The sequence below is a fragment of the Vigna unguiculata genome, chromosome 9, assembly GCF_037176805.1.
Source record: "Vigna unguiculata cultivar grain cowpea cultivar isolate G323 ecotype 2 chromosome 9, ASM3717680v1, whole genome shotgun sequence".
Lineage (NCBI taxonomy): Eukaryota > Viridiplantae > Streptophyta > Magnoliopsida > Fabales > Fabaceae > Vigna > Vigna unguiculata.
Window position 1 is genome coordinate 35033100 of NC_140800.1, and position 26969 is coordinate 35060068.

The 26969-nt window shown below is 29.6% G+C and overlaps 3 protein-coding genes across 3 annotated transcripts; 1 reads left to right on the top strand and 2 right to left on the bottom strand.

Moving 5' to 3' along the window:
* The first annotated feature begins 1710 nt into the window (after positions 1–1710).
* On the top strand, positions 1711–3658 carry LOC114162316 (glycolipid transfer protein 2-like). The gene is made up of 6 exons (XM_028046162.2): positions 1711–2181; positions 2272–2327; positions 2532–2662; positions 2852–2987; positions 3161–3304; positions 3395–3658. Exons 1-6 carry the CDS (start codon positions 2022–2024, stop codon positions 3428–3430), a joined length of 663 nt encoding a protein of 220 aa, XP_027901963.1. The 5' UTR covers positions 1711–2021; the 3' UTR covers positions 3431–3658.
* A 387-nt stretch (positions 3659–4045) lies between these two features.
* On the bottom strand, positions 4046–6478 carry LOC114163668 (endoglucanase 25-like). The gene is made up of 6 exons (XM_028047964.2): positions 6082–6478; positions 5693–6000; positions 5108–5569; positions 4904–5036; positions 4618–4790; positions 4046–4529 (listed from the first exon to the last, which is right to left on the bottom strand). Exons 1-6 carry the CDS (start codon positions 6461–6463, stop codon positions 4173–4175), a joined length of 1815 nt encoding a protein of 604 aa, XP_027903765.1. The 5' UTR covers positions 6464–6478; the 3' UTR covers positions 4046–4172.
* A 6541-nt stretch (positions 6479–13019) lies between these two features.
* On the bottom strand, positions 13020–14358 carry LOC114162245 (pathogen-related protein-like). Its single transcript, XM_028046072.2, has 4 exons — positions 14114–14358; positions 13888–14020; positions 13498–13799; positions 13020–13411 (listed from the first exon to the last, which is right to left on the bottom strand). The coding sequence occupies exons 1-4, from the start codon at positions 14246–14248 to the stop codon at positions 13268–13270; spliced, it is 714 nt and encodes a 237-aa protein (XP_027901873.1). The 5' UTR covers positions 14249–14358; the 3' UTR covers positions 13020–13267.
* Between the last annotated feature and the right edge of the window lie 12611 nt (positions 14359–26969).

Below are 26969 nucleotides of genomic sequence, written 5' to 3' on the forward strand. Positions count from 1 at the left end.
AATATTATCAGTCTTTATTTTAATATAGTATTTAATTTTGTATATTTTATCCAATGTGAAACTTTTGACTCACACTTAAATTATTTCCTATAAAAACATATAAAAAAGCACACACCAATAATCATACAATAAAAAATTAAAACAAAGAAAAAACAGAATACCTAGGTTCATCATCATTTTAAACCTCGATCAAAATAGAGTCACGTATAAAATGCAACTAAAACATGTTTATACTCACCTATAAATTCATAAATACACAAACCTCTTTCCTTAGTATCCAAGAATCCAATTTCATTCTTTCTGAGTTTGCTTTCATTTTTTCACTAACCATATTCTTAAACACTCTCCTCACACTTTGGTGGGAGAATTAAGTTTCAAAATTTTGAACTTATTACTATTACCTCCTCTATGTATTGTCACGTAAAATTGAGTAAACATTTCAACTTTATCTCACTAACATAATAATTACTGTGCTAATTATTTGGAGTTTAAGGTAAGTTGGAAACATTAGGTAAAATTGGAGAAAAAATGACCAATATATAAGTAGAAAGACTTTAAAATTTATTGTTTTAAGATTTTGAATAAGAAGTGACGTGTTAATAATATTTTATATGAGCTTATTAACACCTCGATGATATTAAATCTCCTAGTGTCTAATCTCGTGAAAAACTTTGGTATCAGAGTTAAAATTTCCCTGTATCTCCTCTGATAAAAATATCACACTAACTGCAAAAGGTTTTAAGAACTCTAATCTGAAAAAAACGAGAATCAAATAAGGCATCATCACCTTGCAAAATCACCCCAACACACACTCTAGGCTTTTATCTTACTGTTTAAAGTTTTATCTAAACTGCTTTTCAGAAGAAAAGTATTAAAGACAAAAGTACTAAAAAAATGTTAAAAATAAAAACAAAATCCAGTAAGTATTAAAGACAAAAATAATATTTGAATCTTCGTAATTTACATAAAAATAACAGAATTAAAAAGAACAAGGGGCGTATGTATCAAATTAAGAATGTATTATACTTATAAAAATTAAATTAAGCATTGATAAAACGTACATGAGCAAAAATCAGTAACATTTTGCACTTATACACTGTATTAATAATTTTGTCTACAGAGAATCCATTGCACGTACATGTTTAACCTTAAAAATATGTTAAATATTAATGTTAAACCAATTTGAGAAGTTATAATTGAATAGCTTCTAGGAAAAGAAAATAAAAGACTCCAAAAAAGAAGTCACTTCTTTCACATAATGCTTTGATATTTTATTTTAACTCAAACAAACAAAACAAAGTTGGTTTGTCCCTGTGATGCCTGTGATGAACCATACTTTTCTGTTCATCATATGAGACCCAATTGAAAAAGCATATCCTACTATTATCTTTATCAGTTCTGATGCAAGGCCCAATAGGGCAACATTTAACACCAAAATGTATAAAAATTCTAAGCAGCAGTAACAACTAACAAAGCTGTAACAGTTAATATGAGATCTAGATAAACGGCTATAATCTCTGGCCATGTCAATTTCAGCATGGGACCTATACAAATTTGATTTATTCGGATAATGTTTCATTAACATAAGGTAAGGGAGTGATTGATGATAACTACAAGGTCAAATATAAAGTCACAATCAATGACTTACAGAGGAAACTGATAGCACAAGAATATTATTAAGAAATCAATACCAAAAAAAAAACTAGTTGAAGCCAAACTCGCTGTTTTACTAGACGTGAAGAACAATTAAATAATTGGTAAGGTGGGCAAAGCAAGATTCACTCCTTGGTTCAACCACTTGATCAAAATTTTGAAATTTCTCTTACTCTCTCTCTATCTGGGAGCAAGTATAATATAGATATTTGAACCAATTAACTACGGTTGGAAGTTCAAGGCTTGAAGCTATCTAGCTAGAGGTATTAATAGAGAAGCCAAGTTGGGTATTGAAGCTGCATACATAACATACATGTTTGTGTATCCGAGAAGTGGAAGAGGGAGAGGGAGGGAAGATAACAAGGAGAATGAAGAGGAGCAGAGATATGGAGAAGAGATCAGAGATAAACTCTGCCATTGAAGAGTTGTCTTTAATGGCTATAGTCAAACCAGGAGGAAATCATGAGACAGCACACATCCCCACCAAACCTTTCCTATCTCTATGCTACATGGTTCTTCAAGTTCTTGGTGGGTTTACTCGCTTGTTTTTACTTGAAACATGAATGTGATGTAACACCAAACACATTGTCTTTATGTTTGATTGATGCTCTCTTGCAGATAAGATAGGCCCAACGATGGCTGTTTTGAGACAAGACGTTCACCAGAATATTATGGTACAAATCAAACTTGAAACTCTCAATTGATTCAGTTCACTTCAAGGAAACTATCTCTGCATGCCAATTATTGGGATCTTCTAAATTTTCTGCTTCTTGTGTAGTTGTACGAGGTTTAGTTTTCAGTAAGCATTTAATTGCACATTGATCGAATAGTCAACTATCAGTTATTGGCTTGTGCTATTGAATTCTGTGTCTGTGCAGAGATTGGAAATGATGCATGAATTGAACCCCTCAATGAATTCAAATTTGGTTGAAATATTGAAATCAGAAGCTAGCAAAGGCAACACAAGAAAGAGGTTTAGTTGTAGTAAAGCCTTTCTTTGGCTCACTAGGTAAACATTGCATATATTATATTGCTGTTTTCATTTACTATTTTGTTATTCCTAACACTTGGGTTAGGTTGTATCATCAGTTTCTTTCAGCTCTAAAAATTGTTGAGAAAAAACGACAGGCTAATAACTGTTACTCAGATTAAGTAACAGAAGAAATTAATATTCATTCATAGATGTGCAACTTTACAGATCCCTGGATTTCTCTTCAGCATTGTTACGAGCACTAGAAATGGATCCTAAAAAGAATATGGAGCAAATAGTTCAAGAGTCTTATGATGCAACCCTGTCACCATGGCATGGATGGATTTCATCAGCTGCTTTCAGAGTAAGAAATAGCCACTTGTTCATCTCTTTCTTGTGTTAAATCAATTTCAAACATGTTGATGGCTTTTACAAGCTAACCTCAACTTGTCTGTTCCAATAAAACTTGCAGACTTTAGTGTAGTCACCAAAATTGTGCAATTGCTTCTTGCTGAACTAACCGGAACACTGCTGCAGGTAGCTATAAAACTAGTGCCAGATACTCAAACTTTCATGGATCTCCTCAAGGAAAGAGATGAAAGCTGTGACACCCTAAAGGACCAAATGCAGATCTTGGTTTCTTTGCTTGTGCCTTTTCTTGAGGATGTTCATTGTATTCTTGTAAGCTTATTTCATGCTTTCAAACATAACATATGTCCGACATGCTCCTTCAATTTTCTGTCATCTTACCTCATTAATATTATTTTGCAGAAAGTGTATAACTTGGACAGGATTAAATCAACTTGAAGATAGAAGAATTTGTACAGCTTTTGTGTAGTGTATATTTTGGTTTCATTCCTCTCTGTTTTCATGTAAATGGCTTGTATAGTAAAATTTTCGTCAACACTGATATGTAGTTATAAGTTTGCTTTCGGCTACTCAATCTATAGATATTATTATACATCAAAATTGTACATGTTGAATTCAAAGTTTTATTTTGTCTACATGGAGGATCTAATTTAGAGCCTTGTTACATCCAAAACGTGCTAAGTTAATTAAAGTTAGTAATTTCTTTGCGTTACATATATGCTTGCTGTTTATTTGAGCACAACAATTTCTTCTTGTGTTGGGCTATAGCGTGCAGTGCTCACAAATTTTCAAAGGTAAAATGATAGATAGTATGATTACAAATATGCACTTTTTCTGTTTCCAAAGATTGGTTGTTTCCACAAACAGTTTTTTGATATGTTGAAGAAATGAAAACCTTGAGGATACTGTTAAACGTTCCTCCAAATAAAGTGTTATGCATGACCAGATTTTTTATATTTCAAATGATTTCACAGTTGAATATAACACCTTGGTGGCGTAAAAGATTCCTAATATAACCAATTCCTGGGTCTGTCCTCGTACAAAATTGCATGGTGGACGCGTGAACTTACATTAGAAAACACGAAACATCATTAAAATTCAATCCATCAAATGATTGACGTTTAATGCACATGCTCAATTTGGAACAAAACAGAATCTAATGAACATGTTCAAATATAGATCAAGTCCATCCCCACAATGTGCTCTTTAGGTCACGTGAACTATAAGGAGGATCTTGAAGCGCAATCAGTGCTGCAACTAAGCCTGCATTACTGGCTATGTTCGGTTCAGTGAACTTTTGGTTGGTCCTCTGATCCATGAAATTATCATTAGTGTCTGGCCCTCCCACCATGGCTCCCAAAAGAACTTGTGGATTTGGATCTTTGGAGTTTAGCCATTTCTTACCATCGTCACAATTGTAAGGTTGGTTATTCCAAGGGATTGATGCACTTCTGTGATGAACTTGGACAGGATACCTGTCACCATAGCCCACTAAATAACTCATTTGCAAAGGGTTCTGCCCCAATATGTAGTTAACCTGAAGAACACATTACAGAATGAAACATAAATAAACCTTTTTTCCAATTTACATGCAACAATGAAATGGTAAGGAAGCTAGGAATTGCCTGAGAAGTGGCAAAATCGCGAAGCATTTTCACGGAGAATGTATCAGTCTTGCAACTTGCACTAGACATTTTGAGATGATCAAGGTAATCGCTGTATAATTTACTGAGAAAAGATGCTGTAGCAGCAAACTGGAGCAATGGTTCATAATCAGGTTTCAGGATAATCAACCCACCTATCATTATGTTTAACATGTCATATACATAGATAACACGCATGCGCACACATAGGTAAATAATCGCAAACAAACGAGTGATGTAGGATGCAATTGATAGTAGAATTAATTACCAGGTGTCCTGCTAAAGTATTTATTGAATACATAAGAACACATGAGTGCATCGGTTGAGTTAGATGAAAGTTTCAGAACATCCTCGTATGGGAAGCCAGGATCACGGAAGTATCGAATACCGGTTAGCAAAACCTACAAAGATAAAAAATCAGACCAAAAATAAATTCTCCTCAAAATTCAGTTTGTGTATCTATTGAAGTTACCTCCACTGCATTGAGCTTGTTATTCCAGTAAACAACCCCTTTGTCAACGCTTGATTCACTACTCTTGGCTGAAAAAAAAGTTTCAGTTGCAATTTCAAGGTAATTAGTGTTTGCAGTAGCAAGAAATAACCATGTTGCACCCCAAGCCAACTCATCTTGGTAGCTGGTTGAGTTATAAAGCATTGTTGCTTGTTTTCCACATGCATCAACCATGGTGTGAGTCCCTTGTTTGGTAGGTATTGCCCCAAAGAGCCCTTCTGCTGCATCCTTAAGTCTCTTTGAGTAATCTCTGTCCTCCTTGAATACCATCGATGCTGCAGATAATGCTGCAACAATTTCACCAGCTAAATCTGTAGCAGAGCCATTGCAAATTGAAACTGGTCTCTCATATTTCATATCTTCGGGTCGTTGCCAGCAACTCAAATCATTAGGTTCATTGTTGATACTAATGGTACTTCCAACCTAATGAAATTGAATAAAACAATGAAAAAAAAGGATCAATTTCTCTTCATATCTATTAGTATTTAATTCAGAATTGGAGTGGTACCCCAAGATCCTTTCCCAACAAAAAAAGTTGTAACTTGCCTGGGAATACAGCATCAAGTTTGATCCATCTGCTGAATTTGGGGGAGTGAACACCTTGAGCAGGTAGTCACTGCCCCATCTAATGATGTCCCTAACATGATCAAGTTCACCAATATCAGCATATTTACTTTGATATTCCATGACAGTCCAACTCAACAAGGTCATGGTGTAAGCTGTGGTGAAGGTAAACTTAATGTTGTTGCCAGAATCATAAAATCCACCAGTAAGATCATTGTTAGCGGAATCCCCATCTTTTAATCCTGAATCTCCCCGAAATTTAACTGGACTGTTCCTCGGATAATGCCCAGCTGAACAAAAGTAAAAAATAAATAACCAGTTGAACTGCACCTAGAAAATTAATTTTGTAGCAGCAGAAATAGAAGTAGTACATTTTTGGGCATCATAAAATGTTAGAGCTTGGTTTATTGCCACTTTGAGATCGATTGAAGAGCCTTGATGCTTGTGCTTCTGAGGTAAAAAATGCACCAACAAAACAGCTGCTAGGATGGCTAAGATTATTGTTACAAGAACAAAAAGAAAACAATGAAAATGCTTCCTGTCAGTGATAACAAGATTGTAGTCAACAGATTTTGGGTATTGGGAAGGGATTGATTCATAGGCAGTGGAAGAATGAGGAGCAAGTTTAAAGTCAAGTGCTATAGAGTTCCAGCGGCTAGCTGAAGGAAGAAGACGACCAGCCTCTGAAACTGTGTGCACATATATCACAGGGTCTCTCTCTGACTCAAAAGTAGATGACACTGCTGGTGGCATGATTATGTAGATTGCTATATTTGAATCTGCTGGAGAAGAAAATAAAATGTATGTAATCCCGTAGAAGAGAATCTGGCTCCTAGTTTCTATCTAAACTAGCTAGTTTTGTCAATAAGACAAGTATATACACACATACAGCTGGTTCGGAAACAAGGCTGAGAAATTTGGAGAACATGTTCTTATTTGTTGGTATATGGTTATGAACAATTCTTATTTGAAAAATTCTTCTACTCACAGATAATCATGTTACTTATACCATTGCTTTTATTTGAGTTTAGCTCTCACTCCCACCAAATATAAGGCTTCAAATTGGGTGCAGAAACTTAAAAATAATCTCTGTATGATAAAATCTATATGGTGTGTAAACTAAGAGATACAGAAGTGCCTTTATTCTGAGACTGTCTCAGTAACTAGTGTTGTAACTAAGATTTTCAGAAGAAGAAAAATAATCTCCAAAGGTTGATATATTAGTAAGTCCATTTGGTTCATATAACTAAACTGTGTTACACTGCGGATTATTAATAAAACAGTTATTTTAATAAGTAAATTTCATGTTATTGGTTGTGTCTGTGTGTTTGGTCACCATAGCTTATTGGAATTCATTTGGGTTGATATTCCAAAGCGTGGGTTTTGTCTTTTCTGTGCCGTCTAAAATTCCAGCACTATAGGTGTCAAAATTGTATTCTTGTAATACCATAAGCTCAAAAGTTCAAGCCGAATGAACAATGAATAAAGCCTCAGTCTGAATATTCCCTATTGTAGACATGACAAAAGAATTCAAATTTAGAGAGGATTTTGGTTTGACCTAATTAGAGAGGGATTTTTCTTAATGTGTAAATAACAGAGTAAATTAAAGAATTTAAGAGATTTAATATATAATTTATTTATTTTTTCTATCTCTATTCTAAATAATCAGATTTTTTCTCTACTCAAGTTTTTTTTTTTTTTTATTTCTTATAGATCAAATGTTTTGTATTAGATCATTTCAATCAATTTCTTGATCAATAGCCGTTTCTAAAATAAAAACTCTAATTTCTTGTAGTATCTCTGGTATTGTTGATAAGCTGAGTTCTTTAGTATAAGAAGTAAGCCCAATCTTTATTCGTGGTTGGAGCAAGTTTATATAAAAGTCGCAGGTAAACAGCGAAGCTTAAATTGGAAATGACAGGTCTGGTTTATTTTCTCTTCTCAGATGACATAATTTAAATAAATTTTTATCATTATAATGTTCACATAATAATAGAATAGAAAAAAAAATCAAACATAAAATTTCAAAGTAATATTTAAAAAATAACAAGTTAAAAATAAAATTAAGGCGTAAAATTATAGCATAAAAATTACGTTATCCAAATTCGACAAAGAATCATTCACCAAATATTAGTTATCTTAGTTAAACTAAGAACAGTATCTAAATAATTAAATTAGCAATAGGTCTCTAAATTGATTACGAATTTGCAAATCTATTTTTTTTAAGGAATCTATAACTATGTATAAAAAAAATTCTTCATTTTGCTGTTCACTTTTTTTCTTCATTTCTACCGTTCAAGTTATCATTTTATTCAACTTTAATTGATTTCTCAAATTTAACCATTTATTTTTAAATTTAACTATTTTTATAAATTAAATAAATAAAAATTATCTACTAAATAAATAAAAATTAGATTTAATTATGCTTTGAATATCGATAAATTTAGAAACTTTCAATTGGATCTCCTGTTAAATTTTGTGTTCGATTGAGTTTTCAAAATTTCAACACTTTTAAATTGAACCCTAAGATTTTTCTGTTACGTGATAATTATCTTGCACTGTCACTCGCGCTTAAATATCCCTACATAATACATGGTCGTAAACTACCATAATTTGCCCAAGAATTTGATGTTGTATTTACAAAAAAATATTCTTAAAGTTAAGAAAAATTACAAATTTATAAAATAAAAAATAAAAAATAAAAAAAATATAATATTACAAAATAAAAAATAAAAATTATAATATTATAAAATTATGAAATATAAAATAAAAATATATAATTATATGATTTAAAAAAGTTATAATTTAATAAAATTATAACTTTAAATTATAAATTTATAAAATTATAACTTTTTTAAATCATAAAATTATATATTTTTATTTTATATTTCATAATTTATATTTTTTTATTAATTATAAATTTATAATTTCTACTTTTTTTATTTTGTAATATTATATACTTTTTTATTTTTAATTTTATATTTTATAAATTTATAGTTTCCATTAGTTTTAAGAATACTTTTTAGATAAATACAGTACAATTACACATTCTTGAGAGAGATCTTGGTGTTATGGTAGTCTGAAACAATATATTATATGATAATATTAAAACGGTGTGGTAATACAAGATAATTATCACATTATAGAGGTAATAAAAAAATCTAACGAATATAAGGAGACTAATTCAATTGAAAAGTTTTGAAATTTTGAAGACTTAGTATAGATTATGAAGATTTAATAAGTACTCATATGATGGTTTTCAAATTTATTAGGATCCAAAAAATAATTAAACCTAAAAATTATCTATAGAATAAATAAAAACTATATAATTATAAAACTTATTTATATTTATTTTATAATTATAATTTTATTATTTTTTGTTATAGAAGAAAATGAACAAACGTTAACGATGCACATGTGTTTTCAATAATTATTTAAAAAAATATTGGTTGTAGTTTTGAAAAGAGTAAACAAAATATCAATTTAAAAAAAAAATATTGGTTGTGGTTTTGAAAAGAGTAAACAGAATATCAATTTAAAGAAAACTGTAAGACTCACTTTCCATTCTGCCCTTTTTTTTTAGGACTACCTTAACCATTGGGCCTTAGGGCTGGCCCAGAAAGGGAAAACAGAACTAGTCCGCCCCAAACCCTAGAGCTGTTGTTGCTCCCGTCTTCTGCTAGGGTTCCAACGTTCCTCAGATTCGCGTTTAGCTTGGCCATTGTTTTGCTCACGTAAGTACTTTTCTCCTTATCACCTCTGTCTAGTATAGTTTTCGTAGTCACAGTGGGAAAACTCTGTATTAACTCGTTTTACCCGCTGTTCCAGTTTGTCAGTCTAGAGCTGTTGTGCTCCTTGATTCAGTGTCGAAGTCCTGTACAAACCCATTTCCAGGTAGGGAAGCTCTGGCTCATTCTCGTGTTTTCATTTCTTTCTTGTCATGCGACTGTTGTTTTGAGATTATGTGGCTGGTGTGATGTTGTGATAGCTGTGAACGCATGTATATCCTTGGTTTGGAATGACGTGGGTAACTATTGCAGGAAAACAGTGGTGAGACCTGCTAATCTCGCCCAAGCGAGCTGGTCTCGCCTAGGCGAGACGAACAGGGACTCGCCCAAACCCTTTTTCGCGAAAGGTTGCCTAGGCGACCAGCTCATTATTTTTGAACGAGCGAGTATCTCCCCGGGCGAGAAGGGTCTCGCCTAAGCGAGATCCCGCGTTGGTTCCTGGTTCCTCTTTCGAGCCCTTGCCTAGGCGAAGGGGACTCGCCTGAGCGAGAACGTCTCGCCTGAGCGAGGCCCTTCAGTCTGAGCGAGGGGCTGAGCGGGACAGTGCTTTGTTTGGTTGCTTGGTTGCCCTTGGATGCTTGATAATTGTTTGGGTATGATTGTTATGATGATATACATGTATATATATATATATATATATATATATATATATATATATATATATAATGGGTTGCTATGTATGCAAGACAAAATTTATAAATGGTGAATGATGGATATCGTGGGAACTTGGCATGTGAAATTAATGAGTGAGTTAGAATTAATGGGACATGGCATTGATATGAGATGAGGCCCTACACCCATGGGGTGGTAATAACCAGTGGTAAGGATTCAACATGTGATATGAATGCGGAATTATTTTCAAAGGGTGGTATGAAATTGTAAGCATGATTAGTCTTCTCGTATTGTTGATTTATGCTTGGTTCGTGTCAGTGCATAAATCCTTGAGACCTCTAGGCGGGGTCTTAGGGTCGTGCTTCAGTGGTCGGGACGTAATTCCATGGCCCATGTTAGTGGGTGTCTATGGTGGTGCCCCATCTGTATAACTGGGTAAGGATTCAAGGTAAGGATTGCATCCTGACACTCTAAGGAGCCAGTTAGTCTCACTTAGAGCGGACTGACTCCTGTGGTGAGAGTAGCAGGAGGCCTGAAATTCATTAAGGGCTAACCTTGTGGTGAGGGAAATTGATTCATCGTAACATTTGTAACACATAGCTCGGGGGTGAGCAGAGGTATCTACCATAAGTGCAAGCATCCGCTGAATCCGACCTGGCTATACGTATTCGGATGAGTCGAGTCGTAGTGTATTGCCTGACAAGTCGTAACATGCTTGGTTGAATTGAGTGTATGATATTGTGAAATTATATCTGATCTGATGGATGAAATCTTTTGTGTTTTAGCTTACCCTACTTTTGTTGTTGTGTGTTCTGCTGTGTGGTACTCTCTCTTGTGATGATCATCAACTTGTTGGTGTGAGCAGATGCGAGGAACACCCGCGAACAACAGGGTGGTGATAGTTCCGCTGCATAATTTGCATAGACTGGACCTTAATTCTTGATGGGTTTCCTTTCGGGCCTGGGCCCATGTATTATTTTTTGCTTAGTACTCTACTTCATTTGTTAGACCATTCAACTGTTTTCAGTTGGCATCGTGGTGTGCCTAGTTTTGTAACGTTAAAGACCCCAAGATTGCGTTGTTATACTCTCTACGTGTAGCATTTCTTTAGTTACGCTTATAAATTAAGGGTTAAATATGTTTTTGGTCCCTTAACTTTTAGTGAATTTTGAAATTAGTCCATTTTGAAACTTTGGACCAATTTAGTCCTTTATCTTTCGAAATACGTGGATTTAGTCATTTTAATCAAATTTTGTTAAATTTATTTGACATTTCAAGCGCATTTCATAATACTATTTGACTTAACATTAAAGCAAAAATGTGTCAAACAATATACACAACTGAAACACAATCATGAAATGTGTACGAAACATCAAATAAATCTAACAAAATTTGATTAAAAGGACTAAATCCACATATTTCGAAAGATGAAAGACTAAATTGGTCTAAAGTTTCGAAATGGACTAATTCCAAAATTCACTAAAAGTTAAAGGACCAAAAACATATTTAACCCATAAATTAAATAGGACGTTAAAAAACTATTGATCTACTTTAGTAATTATAAACTTCAAATTAAATAGTGTTCATTTTTTCATTATCAATAAATCATGTCTGAAGTAACTATAAAATAATCGTATATACATGAATTCAAAACGATTATAATTTTTATAACAATTATTTGTCTATAAAGGGTAAGAATATTTATAAAATATTTATTTCTCATATATTTGATAAACTTTTTAACATTAATTTATTAGATCGAATCTTAAGAAACACTTTCAAAAAATTTCCTTAAGTTTTGAAATTATGAATCCTCTCATAATGTAATAACAAATAGCCAAATAAATTAATATATTAAAATTTATTCTTAACAAGTTAATATATTAAAATAAAGCGGGATATTACCAATCAATGTTTTAAATTTCATTAATCATTTTAAGCTGAATAATTTATTAAATATTTATAAAAAAATTTATAACAACTTATTTATTTAATAAAAATTACATTTTATAAAAATATTTATATTTCATAATAATAATTTTTTTCTTGTAAAATCATAATACCACAATTTATAATAAATAAATATTTTTAAAACAAATTGTATTACATTGCATTTTATAATATAAATTATTTATTTAAAAATGATAAAAGTAAATTTAGAAATTAGAATAAGAGAGAAAAGAAAACAATTGATAAATGATTCAGAAGATAAAAGAAAAGTATTTTAAAACTGTCGATATTAAGAATGCAAAATTAGTAAAATATAAAATTTTTTACTCCCAGAAATTGAGCATTCTTATTCCTAACCCTTTTTCTTCATAATATATATTTTAAAGCAAATGAATTAAAAAATTATAATAAAAAAATTATAATGAAAAATATTTAGAAATATATATATATATATATATATATATATAATCTTCCAATTTTTATACAAAATATTTTTAGTTTAAAAGATACATCAATATTTTTTAGCTGAATGGAAATTTTATTCATTTCCTATAGATTGTTATGGATAGAAATAGATAAATGAAGGAAGTGAAAAAAAAAATGTTATACAATTGGTCTTTTCCAGGATGATCCAAATGTTAGCTTTAAGTCTATTCATACAAAATAAAAGGACTGAAATGTTATGGCCAACTTTTTTTTTTTTATGGAAGAAAAAAATTCAGTAGTAATAATCTTATCTCATTAAAAAAATGCTTTTTTGGGGTGGTCTACATTTTATGTAACCATATAATTATTTCTTTTTTCACATTACTTTTTTTGCTTAAACAAGTCAATAACAGACTGCAAAATAATGCAGTGCTGATAGTTACGTGCATGATAAGAGAAAATATGAAAGAAAAAAAAAATACATAAGAAAATGATATGTACAGAGAATTATTGAGTTTCATTGAAGATTAGGATAATGAAACAAACCATACTTATGGATAAATAATCATTTAACTAATCAGAACTTCTTAATGCAACATACATGGAAGATGATTTAGGGAAGGGATCTGAACAAGCTTATTATAATTACATGGGGGGAAAGGATAAATAACTAATAAATTACAACCTTAATGCTGGGATTAGGGTGTAAACACTAAAATTAAACAAGCAACACATGATAATTTTTTTGAAGGTTAAACTTTTTGAACATGTTCTTCTCTAGCTAGCCAGTGTTCCTGAGTACAGGACAGCTGGTGGCAACAGCATCTTCAGCACTGCCCTCAAACTCACCTTTCAGGAGACCTCCCAGCAGTTCCGCAGGATCATAGAAAAACTCCACCTTCACTATTTTCGAATTCTCATCCAACTATATATCACCACAAACACAGTGTCATCAAAATATCATAACAGTAATTGTTTTCATTTTTCTATCTATGGTTGATCAGTTGTTACCGTGAAAATGGCCATTCCATAGATTTCAATTATGTCTCCAGTGGGAGCATGGCCATTGAAGGGACCCTCCATGTAACCCCAGTGTCTGAACTTGTACACGATCTGTGGTGGTCCTGAATAGACGTGCAGAATCTCCAGAGCAAAACCGCGTGGAAATGCTGTGGTAAAGGCCTTGTGGGATGAATCTGCTGTTTCTGCATATGGATTGTAGGGTCTTAGTTTCTCTGGCAGAGAGGTTTGCAGAAGAGGGATATACCCTCCACCAAGCTTCCTTTTCTCTTCCAAACTTATGCCTTTTCTTCCTGTGATGTGAGTCCCAGCAATTAACATCAAACAAGTCCAAACCATCAAATACAGAACAAGATTGAGTCTTAGAAAATAAAACGGTACCGTTTAGGCTGAAGATGTATTTCTCTGGATCCACTGATCGGTTCTCCTGAAAATCAAGCTTGTGGAACATTTCCATCTCCCACTGCTTCACCATAGTCTGCACCTGCTCTTCCAGTGAGCCCGGAGCCCATACCTGTCATCAAAATCATAACCAAACTCTTGATTCAGCTAAAACATACAAATTAATTGGCATGAAATTCACAGAAACCTAGCTGATAATTATTACCTTTGTTCGGCCTTCTTCAAATAGTTTGTTCACAGCTTCATAACTTGGAGGACCGTATCTCCATTTGGTGTTCTCCTCAATGTCTTGCCGCAATAAGGGACGGTACTTGTCCTCCGCAACTCTTGATGCTGTCATCTTTAGACCGCTGCAGCGTTTTTTTCATCTCTCTTTCTTTTATGGATAGTAAGTCATGTACATCCAAAACTGTTTGAAAAAGAATGAAAGTTATATATATGATATATGATGTGATAATAGAAAAGGAGAGAAAAAAATTAATAAGTATAAAACGGAGGATCGTTTATATTATTATCATTTTTTCCCGGAAAGTTAGTTTTTATTTTTCAAAAAATGAAATTTCATTTATCTTTTGAATTTGTAAAAGCTTTTCAATTTTTACTTATAATTGATTGGGGAAACAGTATTATGTTAACATTTGAAATAATTTAAAGGATAAATTATTTCTTCGCTCTTTATTTTTGTAGGAAAATAATAATTTGACCTTTTTTTTATAGGTCTAAATATTGTAATGTGATAGTGATAGTATATTATGTATTTATCTCACTTTCAATTTGGTCCCTATATTTTTATTTTGTTTCAATGTAGTTCTAATAGTTTTAAAAATTGAGTAATTTCATTTTTCTCCTGGTTAAAACAAAATTTAATTTTTATATAGATGGTATACTATATTTTTATTAAATATTTTTAAGAAGATTAAGTTTATTTAAATTTATATTTTACCATGAACTTTATTTAAAATTCTGTTAAATTTTTTAATAGAAAGTAATGTTAATAAAAAAAATTCAAAATTAATTTCAACTAACAAATATGTTAAATTTGTTTATCAATTACATTTCATAAAATAAAATAAATTAATCAAATTTTTAAACTCTTTTAAAACATATTTTACATTTAACTTTTGTATTGATATTTTATTACATCATATTTTAATATTATTTTCTACTTGAATTTATATTTCAAACAATTATATATTTTTAAAATGTATAAAATTTAATAATTTTTATACAAATGTTTTTGAGTTGATTTAAAAATAATAATTATAAAAATTCAAATGTTAAATTTGAAAATAATTTTAAACAATTTTATAACAAGTTAAAACAAATAAATTTAAAATTTGAAAATAATTTTAAATAAAGTTTGTGACATCACATTTAATAGATACATTCTAATAAATCAAACATCACATATTATAATATAAATAGAGCAACGACATAAAGTATAATTCATTACAATTATCTCAAATTATACTGGAAAAGGAATACTTAGGCACAAAATAATGTTATAAACATAACTTAACATTAAACAGTTGTCCAGGATGATTGCTCACAGAGCAAGAAATTACTAAATAAATAGTTCATTAAAAGATGCTCAAAGAGCAAGATCCAACATGCCTAACTAGACAATAGCATCTCCATCGTCATGGTGATTACTAGGAGCTTCCACATCTGCTCACACCAATGTTACCAATGTTTGTGATCATTGAAAAAAAGAAAATCAAACAAGAAACAGATACATAGAAAAAGGGTAAGCAAGTGAAAAATAATTTTTAACATATAAATAAGTAAGCAATTTATTAAATAAATTATAAACAAGCAAATCAGTAAGCACACAAAGCATGTGATAACAAACAACAAAAGATCCTCTAACTCAATTATCCGGATACATGTCATGAGATCAGATTCACCGGTTGTTTACACTTGTGGTGACCTCTACTACTCTATAGAGCCATTGCCAATGGGTTTCACCTTACCACATACAAGTTAGTCCATGATCATCTAAGGTCATTATCTTGCCAAAGACTAGGACATCTTGCTACTCTCAACACTTAAACCAATCTACTCTGTGTGAGTCTGATTGATTCTTTAAAGTGTCATGATGCAACCTTACTTGAATCCTTATTTAATTACATACACTACAATAACACCACCATAAAGTCTCCTAAGAGACTCATGGAATTACATCAAGCACATACCAACACATATTCTCACACATCCATTATTATTTCAAACCAAGCACAATAATTTCAGTTCAAAATATCTCATCATACATGCATTGTCACAAATTCATGCTTTTAAGAATACTTTAATCAACCACAAGTAAAATAAGAGAATTTAAAATCACCATGTCTTATTCTCGCTTAAGCTATGAGGTCTCGCTTAAGTGACAAAATCCCCTCGCATAAGCCAGAATCTCCTCGCCTAAGCGAGAACTCAACAGAAGGTACAATACACAAATGTGAGTTCTCGCTTGGACAAAAGTTCTCGCTTAAGTTAGACTTTCTCGCTTAGGCGAGACTGCTCTCGCTTGGACAAAAGTTCTCGCTTGAGGGACAACTCGTGCAGCAGCAAAAGGGAGTTTTATGCTATTCTCGCTTAGGCTAGAGGCTTCTGGCCTAGGCGAGATTAGCAGATTATCACCTACTTGCGCATGCATATCTTGAATCTAGCCAGAAACAGCATACAATTTATATTCACACACTCACAAGCATCAAAACAACATTTTAAGCAACATGCAACGTACGAATGGCAACAGGGCAGGACGGGTACGGGTATCATGATCGAATCCCCATCCCCATAATAAAAATTCATCTCCATCCCCATCCTCAAACCTAGAGGGTATACAAATTTTGACCCATCCTCATCTCCACTGGGTAACGGGTATATTCTTATACCCATACCCATTTTTTTTATGTTCCAAATATCAATTAAATAATTTTTATAAAAAATTTAAAAAATCACACTAAAGGAATCATGATACTATCAAAATATTCAATATTAAAATAACATACTCTTTTTTCTTTTCATGATGTCAAATATTAAGAAAAATTATTATAGTAGTATAAATCTTAAATTAAAGTATAAATAACAACTAGAGAAAATTTAAATAATTATATAAAAATTAAACAATTACACATTACTAAAATTTAATAATAACCAAAATATTTATTAATTTTACAAACAATCAGTGGTTTCATTTGCATTCGATCCACCTACACATAGAAAAAAAATGAAAAATTAGATATGATATAATAATTGAAATTAAAAATTTTAATTACTTTAATATATGTACTTTCTTCATCAGATTCATTTTCACTCGTGAAAACATATTTTTCTTTTAATTTTCTAACACCTACAAACACATAATATAGAATATTAAATGATAATTCACAAAAAAAAAAATACTAGCAATAAATATTAATAAATTTGAGTAACTTACCTAGATGGTTTGAGTTTCATATCCAACTTCTTGTACACATCAAAGCCTCTATAGTAATATGATGAAGTCGACTAGGTGAGAAGTTAATATTTGACCACTAGTACTAAAAGCACAAATAACAAAATTAAATAATAAAAATTCAAATTTAAACATAGATTCTTCATCTTTTGATCTTGAATTAAACTAAGGGTTTATGCAATTGAGCACTTAAAATTGAGAGTCAAACATCCTCATGAAACAAAAAATAAACAATAAATAAAAATATCATCAAGGAGTAAAGATAATTAAATGTGTGACCTAAATTTGATCCAATGAAATTGAGAATATCCATTTGAACATAACACAAAGGAAAAAAAATGTATATTTAAGATTGTGATAAAAGGAAAAATATCTTGAAGATCTCCTTCAACCTTAAAGAACAAGCAAAACAATTAAGAGAGAGCAAGAAAAAATATATAACAAAGTAACAAAAAGAAGAGTTACAAATTAAGAGTCAAGCATTTTCATGAAAATAATACATATATATATATATATTATTTTATATTATATAATATTATATATTATATTATTATGTATATATATATTATATGTATATGCGTAAATATATTATCTTTATATATATATATATATATTATTTAATAAATTATAGATATTTTAATAATTTAAACGATGAAAGATATTTGGACGGGGATATGTATATCCACATTTCCATCCTTAGTTGAAAACTTCGGGTATTACTCATACTCATACCCATACACAGTTAATGCGGTTAATGCGGTGATTCTTCGTCAAAACTGAGACGAGTTCGGGTGATACCCCTAGGTACGAGTTTATTTGCCATCTCGATGCGAGGCACTTGAAAACTTTAAAACCCTAGCTTCCCTTACCTTAAAACTAAAAGCAAATTGCAGAGAGAGAGCCTTAACCGAAGAGTACCATAGTTCTACTACAGCTTAAGAAGCTGATAAACATGAACAAAGGGAAAAATAGTGAGGTCTATGATCACGAATCAGGAACAAACTAACACTTCATCCATTTCACATGTTTTTATGTTGAGTGTAAGTGAAATTAATTATTATTTAATTAGTTTATGCACATAAAAGATAAAAAAAAATTAATATTCCTAATTTAGATCTCTACAAGAATTTTTGTAAGATTTTTACCGATAGAAATAATTTTGTCAATAAACTCAAATTTTCTGATAGATTTTATCTATAAATTTTAAAATTTAAATACTAATAGTAAAATAAGCAACAAATTTCTCTCAAGTCTAATAAGATTTTTTTATATATTAAGGGAAGATGAATGAGAATAAGAAGAGAATAGAAAGAAAAAAAAGAGGAGGAAGAAGATAAGAAGGATGATGAAAAGAAAGAGGAGGAGGAGAAAGAGACACTTCGACCACAGTCAAAACTTGTTAATAATTATTGACGAATTTTTTATCATTAGTAATTATAGACAGATTTTGTAATTTGTCAATAAAATTTATCGATGATTATTTTATAAATAAATTTCTTATATTGATAATATGTCAATAAACTTAAATTATTAACGAATTTTTTGTTTTATCCTTTTGTAATACATGATTTTCTTGTAATGATATATAACGTATATAACTTATAGAAAGTTATAATTATTTTACTTAAATGAAATTTTGGTATTTTATTTTAGTTGAGTGATAAAAAATTTTAGCTTCAAACTAATCCTTATTTCCAATTTTTGTTAACCTTGTCATATATATTTGAATTATTTTGAACCATACATTAATAAAAGAGTAAAAAAAATTAAAAATAAAGAAAAATAAGGAAATTATAACAAAGGCGAAAACATTAAAACTATAACTACAGAACTATAACTACAGAATTATACAGCAAAATACAATATATAATTATAAATTTACAAAATGTAACAATTAATTTTTATAAAATAGTACATAGGTTTTCATTGATTTTAATTTCACTAACCCAAACTATCATCGACACTCTTCTTTAAATTCTAAATCAAATCATTGAACTAACTAAGTCATAACTGACTAAAAACAATATATTAGACATCCGTATTGTTTAGTAGATTTATAAAACGATTATCAATTTTTTTTAAAACATATTAATTCAAATAAGATATGTAAATTAAGTAATCTATAACACCTTTTCAATGTACATAATTTGTTTTCCGGTTTTATTCTTTAATAATCATTTTTAACTCAAAAAACAATTCAATATAAAAGTCATCAAAACCAAAAGAACAAAAATTTATTTACAATAAAATTCTCAAAATTATTTATTTTTAGAATTATTTTTATAAAAATCATTTTATAACTTAATAATATTTTTTTAGTTTAATAATGATTACAGTAATATATTTTTTTATGATAAAGAGAAAAGTTTACACGCATACAAGATATTAATAATAATAATATTATTATTATTAATTTTAGTAGTAATAATAATAAAATATTATACAAAAAAATTGTTTAAATCTATTTTTATTTTAAAAAAATAGTTGTATAATTTTTAGTGTACGATAAATTTAATCTGCATCAACAATTAAAATATATTTGAATTAATTATATATTTTTCACATACATTCTTTTGTAAAATTTATATTACATAAGTCATTCAGATTTACATACATTTTTTAATCTGCCCATCTTATTAATACGTTAAATATACCATAATTAATTAATATCTAAAAAAAAGTAAAATAAAAGTTTATATTATTTCATTCAATAATGCTGTGAAACTTTTTATGACAGTCAAAATAAATTTTCTATGTCTGTTTTACAATCAAAATATATATATATATATATAACATGAACGTTAAAACAAATTTTCTATGTTAATTTTATAATTGACATAGATTTAGTAAATATCGAAAATTTAAAACTTTTATGATGATTGTACAATTGTTATATAAAGTTCATCTTTGTATCAAAGAATCACTTTTTTTTCATTTTTGTCTATCAAGGTTGAGTAAAAAGTACGATACATTATCGAGATATATGTGGACTCTTATTGTATTGATTATTTGAATGTATAAAAATGAAATTGTTTTAGGGAGTAAGGTGAAGGCCGGTGAGAAAGTGTTTAGTTTAGTAAAAATTAAGGTTTGGATGTGGATAACTAATAAAATTTTGAAAGCGAGATTTTCATACTCAAATTGGAGCTTATGTTTGATAACATTATTTTTTATCTTTTATTGGTGTTAAGTTTTTTAAATAAAATCAATTTCTCCATAGATTTTATTTTGTTTAACCTTCAAGTTTATCTTGTTTTTGCATTATTTTGTATTTTAATTGTTTTATGTTTCTTTAGCTGTAATTTATATTTTGAGTGTGTGAAATAAGTCGATAAGAAGCAATTATAATGGAGGAAAACAAGTTGAAACTAAAGGAAACATGATTGGACAAGAAAGAATGATTTTTAGACAAATACCCACACCATGGGGCATAAAAAAAATCAACATTGGGCGTCAAGTTGAGTCACTAGGCAAACTAGTTGCTCGATGGGCAAAAATGACAACCCAGGCCTGCAATATTTGAGTCACGAAGTGAAAATATGGCTCGCTTAGCAAGTTACAAGTCGGAAAGCATCGAATTTTAGGTTCGCTAGGTGAGAATGAAGTCGTTGGGCAAGAATGTCAACCTTGATTCGTGAATATGGTTATTCAATCATGTTTCTACGTGGCGTTTAAGGATTTCTCATTTTTCACAAAGAAAAACATCTTGGGTGCTTAGGAGAGGCTCTTGGAGGCTGCTAGAGGTATTGGAAAACTCTTTCTTCTCCTTCTTGGGTATCCTTCTTCATCCATTGAGAGTTTTCCCCTTCAAGGTTGGTGGGGATGATGGGCTACAAAATTGGAGGTGGAGATGCGAATGAGAGGCGCAATTGAAGCATGGAGGAGTTGTGAATAGCCTTGGGAGAGGAATTGCTTCTACTTTATGGTTCTAATTTCTTCCCTATTCTTTAATTTTGTAAAACCCTAGGTTCTCTACCGTGGAGAACTATTTTTATTTGTTGAGATTAGATGTAAAACACTGAATTCTTTTGTAGAATAGTGTTGTGTGTGTGTGTGTGTGTGTGTATATATATATATGATTTTCCAATTTAATTTAATATTTGATTTCCATGCATAATATTTGACGTGGATTGGTCCCATGTTTGATTTATGATTCTTGAGGTGTTAGGATAGACTTGAATTTGAATACCTAATGGGTCCTTGTATTTGGGAATCGAACTTAGTTTATTAGTAATCTTAGACTCTTGAAATTAGTGATTGATTTCACTTGTTGAGGATTCAAGGGATTGAAACTTGATGAGTGATCATAAGCTCAAGGGCTTTAGGAATATGATTTGAATATTCTTGTGAGTTGATTTTAACATGAATATGAAATTGAGATAATTTAGAATGGATGACAATGAACTGGTTGAAGTCTAATGTTGACAAATTAAAAATACACTATGTTAATTTCTTGTTGGACACTAATTGTTCGATAAAAATACAAAAAAAAAGTTTCCATTGTGTTTTTGTGAACTTTATGGTGTAATTAAGTTATTGAATGTGAGAATTGTCATGTGTCACACAAATTCCTTAGAAAAAAATGATATTTATCACTTGTTATGTGCGATCGGTGCACTTGACTTCTTGACAGAAATGTCAGCCTTATGTGATAAATCTTTAGGTTGTTAGCTTGTCCAACCTTCATTATGATCCTTTTTGGAGATGAATTTTCTTGGCTTTAGTGAGGTGTGGGAATTGGTTATTGAATTTGGGATGCAATTTAGGTGAGCGTTATGCAACTTTATTAGCATGTTAGGTGTCTTATCTTTTAAGTGAAAGCCATGTTTTTCTGACCTTCAATATCTTAAGTTCATACTGGTATATATTAAGAGCAACCATAGTATAAGCTCTACCCCACACACCTGGTTTTAATGCTAACATTGATAATCACAATATTGCAAGGACCCATGATTTGGTAGTTCAACATGTGCACGTCTCATTTTTTTTTTTTCATTTACACATTTCTTTTTCTTTCATGGTTTTTCAATGTTTTGGATGTGATTTGTTTGGGAAAGTTTTTGTTGTTGTTTTACCTTCACCTGCGACGAAGGTTTTTAGATTTGTTTTCTCTTTTTCTTCTTTTGTTTTTGTTCGAACCTTTCTTAAGTTGTGTATATGGATTGAAGCACTCAAATGTTTCATTATTTTATATATCTTTTATTGTTGATAAAAAAATGTTGGTTCTAAAAAATTTGTCGTATAAAAACATGAAAAAATATCATATTTAGGATTTTTCTTTCTAATTTTTATGATAATTAAAATTTCAATTGTTATATAAAAAAAACAAATAGTATTTTAATTGTCATATGTGTTACTTTTTATGATAATTAAGGTCAAGATCATCATAGAAAATAACACTTTTATGACGTATATAAGTTTAATCGTCCAAGAAATTGCTTAATTTTGTGACATTTTTTTATTTGTATAACATACTTTTAATACAAGAAAATATTTTATTGTGACCATTTTTAAAGATAAAAAATAATTAATCAATATAATAAATAATTTAAAAATTAATTTAAAAACTATTTTAATTATTAATAATTTTTTGTTTATAAATTAATATTTAAATAGGTATTTTAGTAAGTAATTATTTTTTATTTTTAACATTGGTAACTAATAATTTTTTTTTTCATAATAAACAAAATGTCCGGTAAAAGATTTTTAAACAAAACATGAATGATCTAATACATAAACAATTATAAAAGTTACTAAAAGTTAATACGTTCAGTTTCATACAAAATTACTGGTTAACTTTAATATAAATATTTATAATAAATTCCTAAAATAAATATATATGCAAGAAAATATATCTACGATTCCCGATCCTTTTATAATACATCATCTTCAATGGAGATGATTTAGTAAATATCTAAAAATTTAGGATGAAATTAACATTTAAATATTTAAATAATCAATTTTCTTGTGGGTTCCTTCCTTGAAAAAATGTTATAGAAAAGACAAATACGATATATAGTACAATAAATATAGGGTTAAATATGTTTTTGGTCCCTTAACTTTTAATGAAAATTAGATTTAGTTCCTCTTCGAAATCTTGGCCTAATTTAGTTCTCTAGCTTTAGAAATGTTTAGATTCAGTCCTTTTAACCCATTTTTAAAGTTTATTTAACGTTTTAAACGCGTTTTATGAGAACATTTAAGTTGTTTACCCCACTTGACACATTTCTGCCTCAATGTTAGCTAAGAAATTGTCTTGAAACACATTTGAGTCGTGAAATAAACTTAACAAAAGTTTTGTTAAAAGGACTAAATCCAAACATTTGTAAAGTTAGAGGACTAAATTGAGACAAGATTTTGTAAATGGACTAATTTCAATTTTCACTTAAAGTTAAGAGACAAAAAACATATTTAACTCATAAATATATTAAAAGAATTAGAAAAATTAAATTACAATATTTAAAGTTGAAGATGAGAAAAATTATAGTATATAAAAATATATAAAATACTTTTAGTTCACCCAATATCTTTCTAACATTGAAATGGAATAGTATTATACCCATACAAATTTTGTTCGAAAAGGTCAATTATGCATGACTTGTACTAAACTGTGTTCCACAAAAAAAAAAAAAAAATATATATATATATATATATATATATATATATATATATATATATATATTACATTAGTATTTGTTTCCTTATTAAAAAGTAAACAAAAACAAACAAAATATCTTATTTTAAAATGAAAAATCACAATAAGAGAGACAAAGCTCCACGTGCTCATCGAATAAAAAATTTTGGTTTTTCCTTCCAACATTGGTAAATAATAATTATAATAATAATTAGCAGTATGTGGATATGCATTTTATAATTTTAAAAAACATATAAAGGAATTATTTTTTTTTTCATGCATGCATCCATAATGTTAGAAAGAGACTGAAAAGCAAGAATATAACTTCAGTACTATTGGTGACCATGCTTAGAATTTAATAAATTTTTTAAATCTAACAAGGTAACTTCCGGGTAAAAGTTATCAATGGTGGCAATCATTACATAATGGGTGTGTCAAAAGGAAAAAAACAAAATCATAGACTTTTATGGTTTCGAAGTAAGCGTCACATTCCTCTTTGATGCAATAAGAAGAAATGGACATTCCTGACTTTTTCCTCACAAGTGGTGCTTCTATTGAGAAAACTACAGTGCTACTCCTTCTCAGAAACCAAAACCTTGATTTTCATTTATCTGGAATTAAATTTTCATTCATCACAAATAAATCATTAATCCATTTGGTCTTGAATAATATCTGCAAGCTTGTTCTCATAGACTATAGATGTTGGAAGTCACATGCATGTTAATGCTGCTGTTAGGAATCTAAATATGAATCTAAGTCCTAAATTGATTAGAAATGAGAAAGTGAAACACTATATAAGAATAAAGACCCATAAATCCATTGCCTTAAGGTTTTGGGTTGATACAGTGCTTTATATGGTTTGGCTCAGGTCTTATTGGTATTGTTCTCCCCCTTTGTAAAACCTGACAAGTGGTATCAGAACCGATGGTTAATACCGGCTCAGACAAGTGCAGTACCAGTATGGTCCTAGTATCGAAAGTCTTCCTGACAGTGTGGGTCAGGTAAGCGTGTCCCGTTAAGAAAAGAACGGCGGTACAGAAAATGGCAGAAAAGGAGTACTCGTGGTTGGGCAGCTTCCGCTGGAGGGAGAGTGGTGTCAGTGCTTTATATAGTTTGGTTCAGGTCTCATTGGTGTTGTATCTCCCAAATTATACCTCCTCCTTAAAAACCTAACAGCTGCTACATTAATTTCAAACTCCTTCAAATGAGAAAATTTCTGCTTAAACCAAAAGCTAGGAATGAAACTATGATAAGCATTTCATCTTCCAAGGTGTATATTATAATGGAGTCACTAAAAAGAACAGTTCAAAATTAGATAATCACATTAACATGCTTCATTAAGTTGCGGTCACAACTTTTTTTTTATTAAAAAAAATATAATAATTATATTTTTATTTATAAACTTATGAAATTATAAAACATGGAAAGGTAACTAATATTTGGGGAGACGGAAAATGTTTCACCGTAAATAATTATAATCAATGACGAATCTTGAACAATATATTTGGGGAGTCAAAATAATACATTCAAGATTTATATATTTAAATTCACCGATACAATAAAAATGAATATATATATATATATATATATATATATATATATATATATATATATATATATATATATATATATATCAATATAATTGTAAAATAAGTCACACATATTCGTTCCTTTAAATTTTTTAACCCATTTATAATTAAATCAAAATTAAAATTTTTGACTATTTTTTTTCCTTCAATGTACATAACCATATTGTCAACAAAAAATTCATCCTTCATTTTACTAATGTGAATATATTAATTCAACAAGTCTTCACAGACTGATTTCAACCTTAGTGCTAATCAAGTCAACATATATTGTATTTGATATTTATGTTGTGTTAAGAAATGCCAAAATTTTTGTAACTGAAGATACAAAATTGGGCCACGCAAGCCTAGCACAAAAATTTAAAGTTGAAGATAAACTGCAGAAATTTTTGGGAATTTCTTCCTACACCTCTAAAATGTTTTCTGCACCTTCAAGAATTTTTGAAAATTCAAAAATACCCTTTAATCATTTTAAAAAAGTTACGTAGATTGCATTCGAAATTTACTTTTAAATATCGACTTTCAGTAAAGATACTTCTGAATATCGGCGAAGAATTTGCATTTCCGGTTGTCAAAACAAATATATATCAAATGTTGACTTTATATATATATATATATATATATATATATATATATATATATATATATATATATATATATTTGTTTTTTTCAAATTTAAAGATTAACTCTTTTTAATCTTTTTTAATTTAATTTATATTTTAATACATTATATAAAAACAAAATTTTATATATATTAATGTTTAATTTAATTTTTTAAATATATATTAAAAATACTTAAAAAATAAATTAAAATTAAAAATACTTAAACTTCAAAATAAAAAAAATTGTTAATTTAAAGGTTTTATTAACTTAATTTAAAGTTTATATATATATATATATATATATATATATATATATATTAACTTAATATTTACTGGAAGTCCACATCCGAAGATAAATTTGGAGATGCGATCTGTGTAACTTTTCTCAAATGGTCAAAGGATATTTTTGGATTTTAAAAAATTCTTCGAAGTGCAGAAGAAATCTTGGAAGTGTAGGAAGAAATTTCCAAATTTGTTTTGAACAATTTGTGGATCAATGCACTCAATTGCAAGACGGGCTTAACTTTCTAACCCAATTTTTATACGAACTAGTTCGACCGATCCAAATTTGACAAACCCGCAGTCAATCCAGTGAAAATAGTTTAAACTAACTTGTTTTGTCATATTTAGGAAAATAATGGCATCTTTCGTCTCCGACAAGATCCCTTATACGCAAATGAATGATGTTAGGACTACAAGATGGAAGTGTACGTGTTAACTTATCAAAACTTATAGATATAATATTAATTCCAATCTATTTTATGATTTGAAAAAAAAAAATG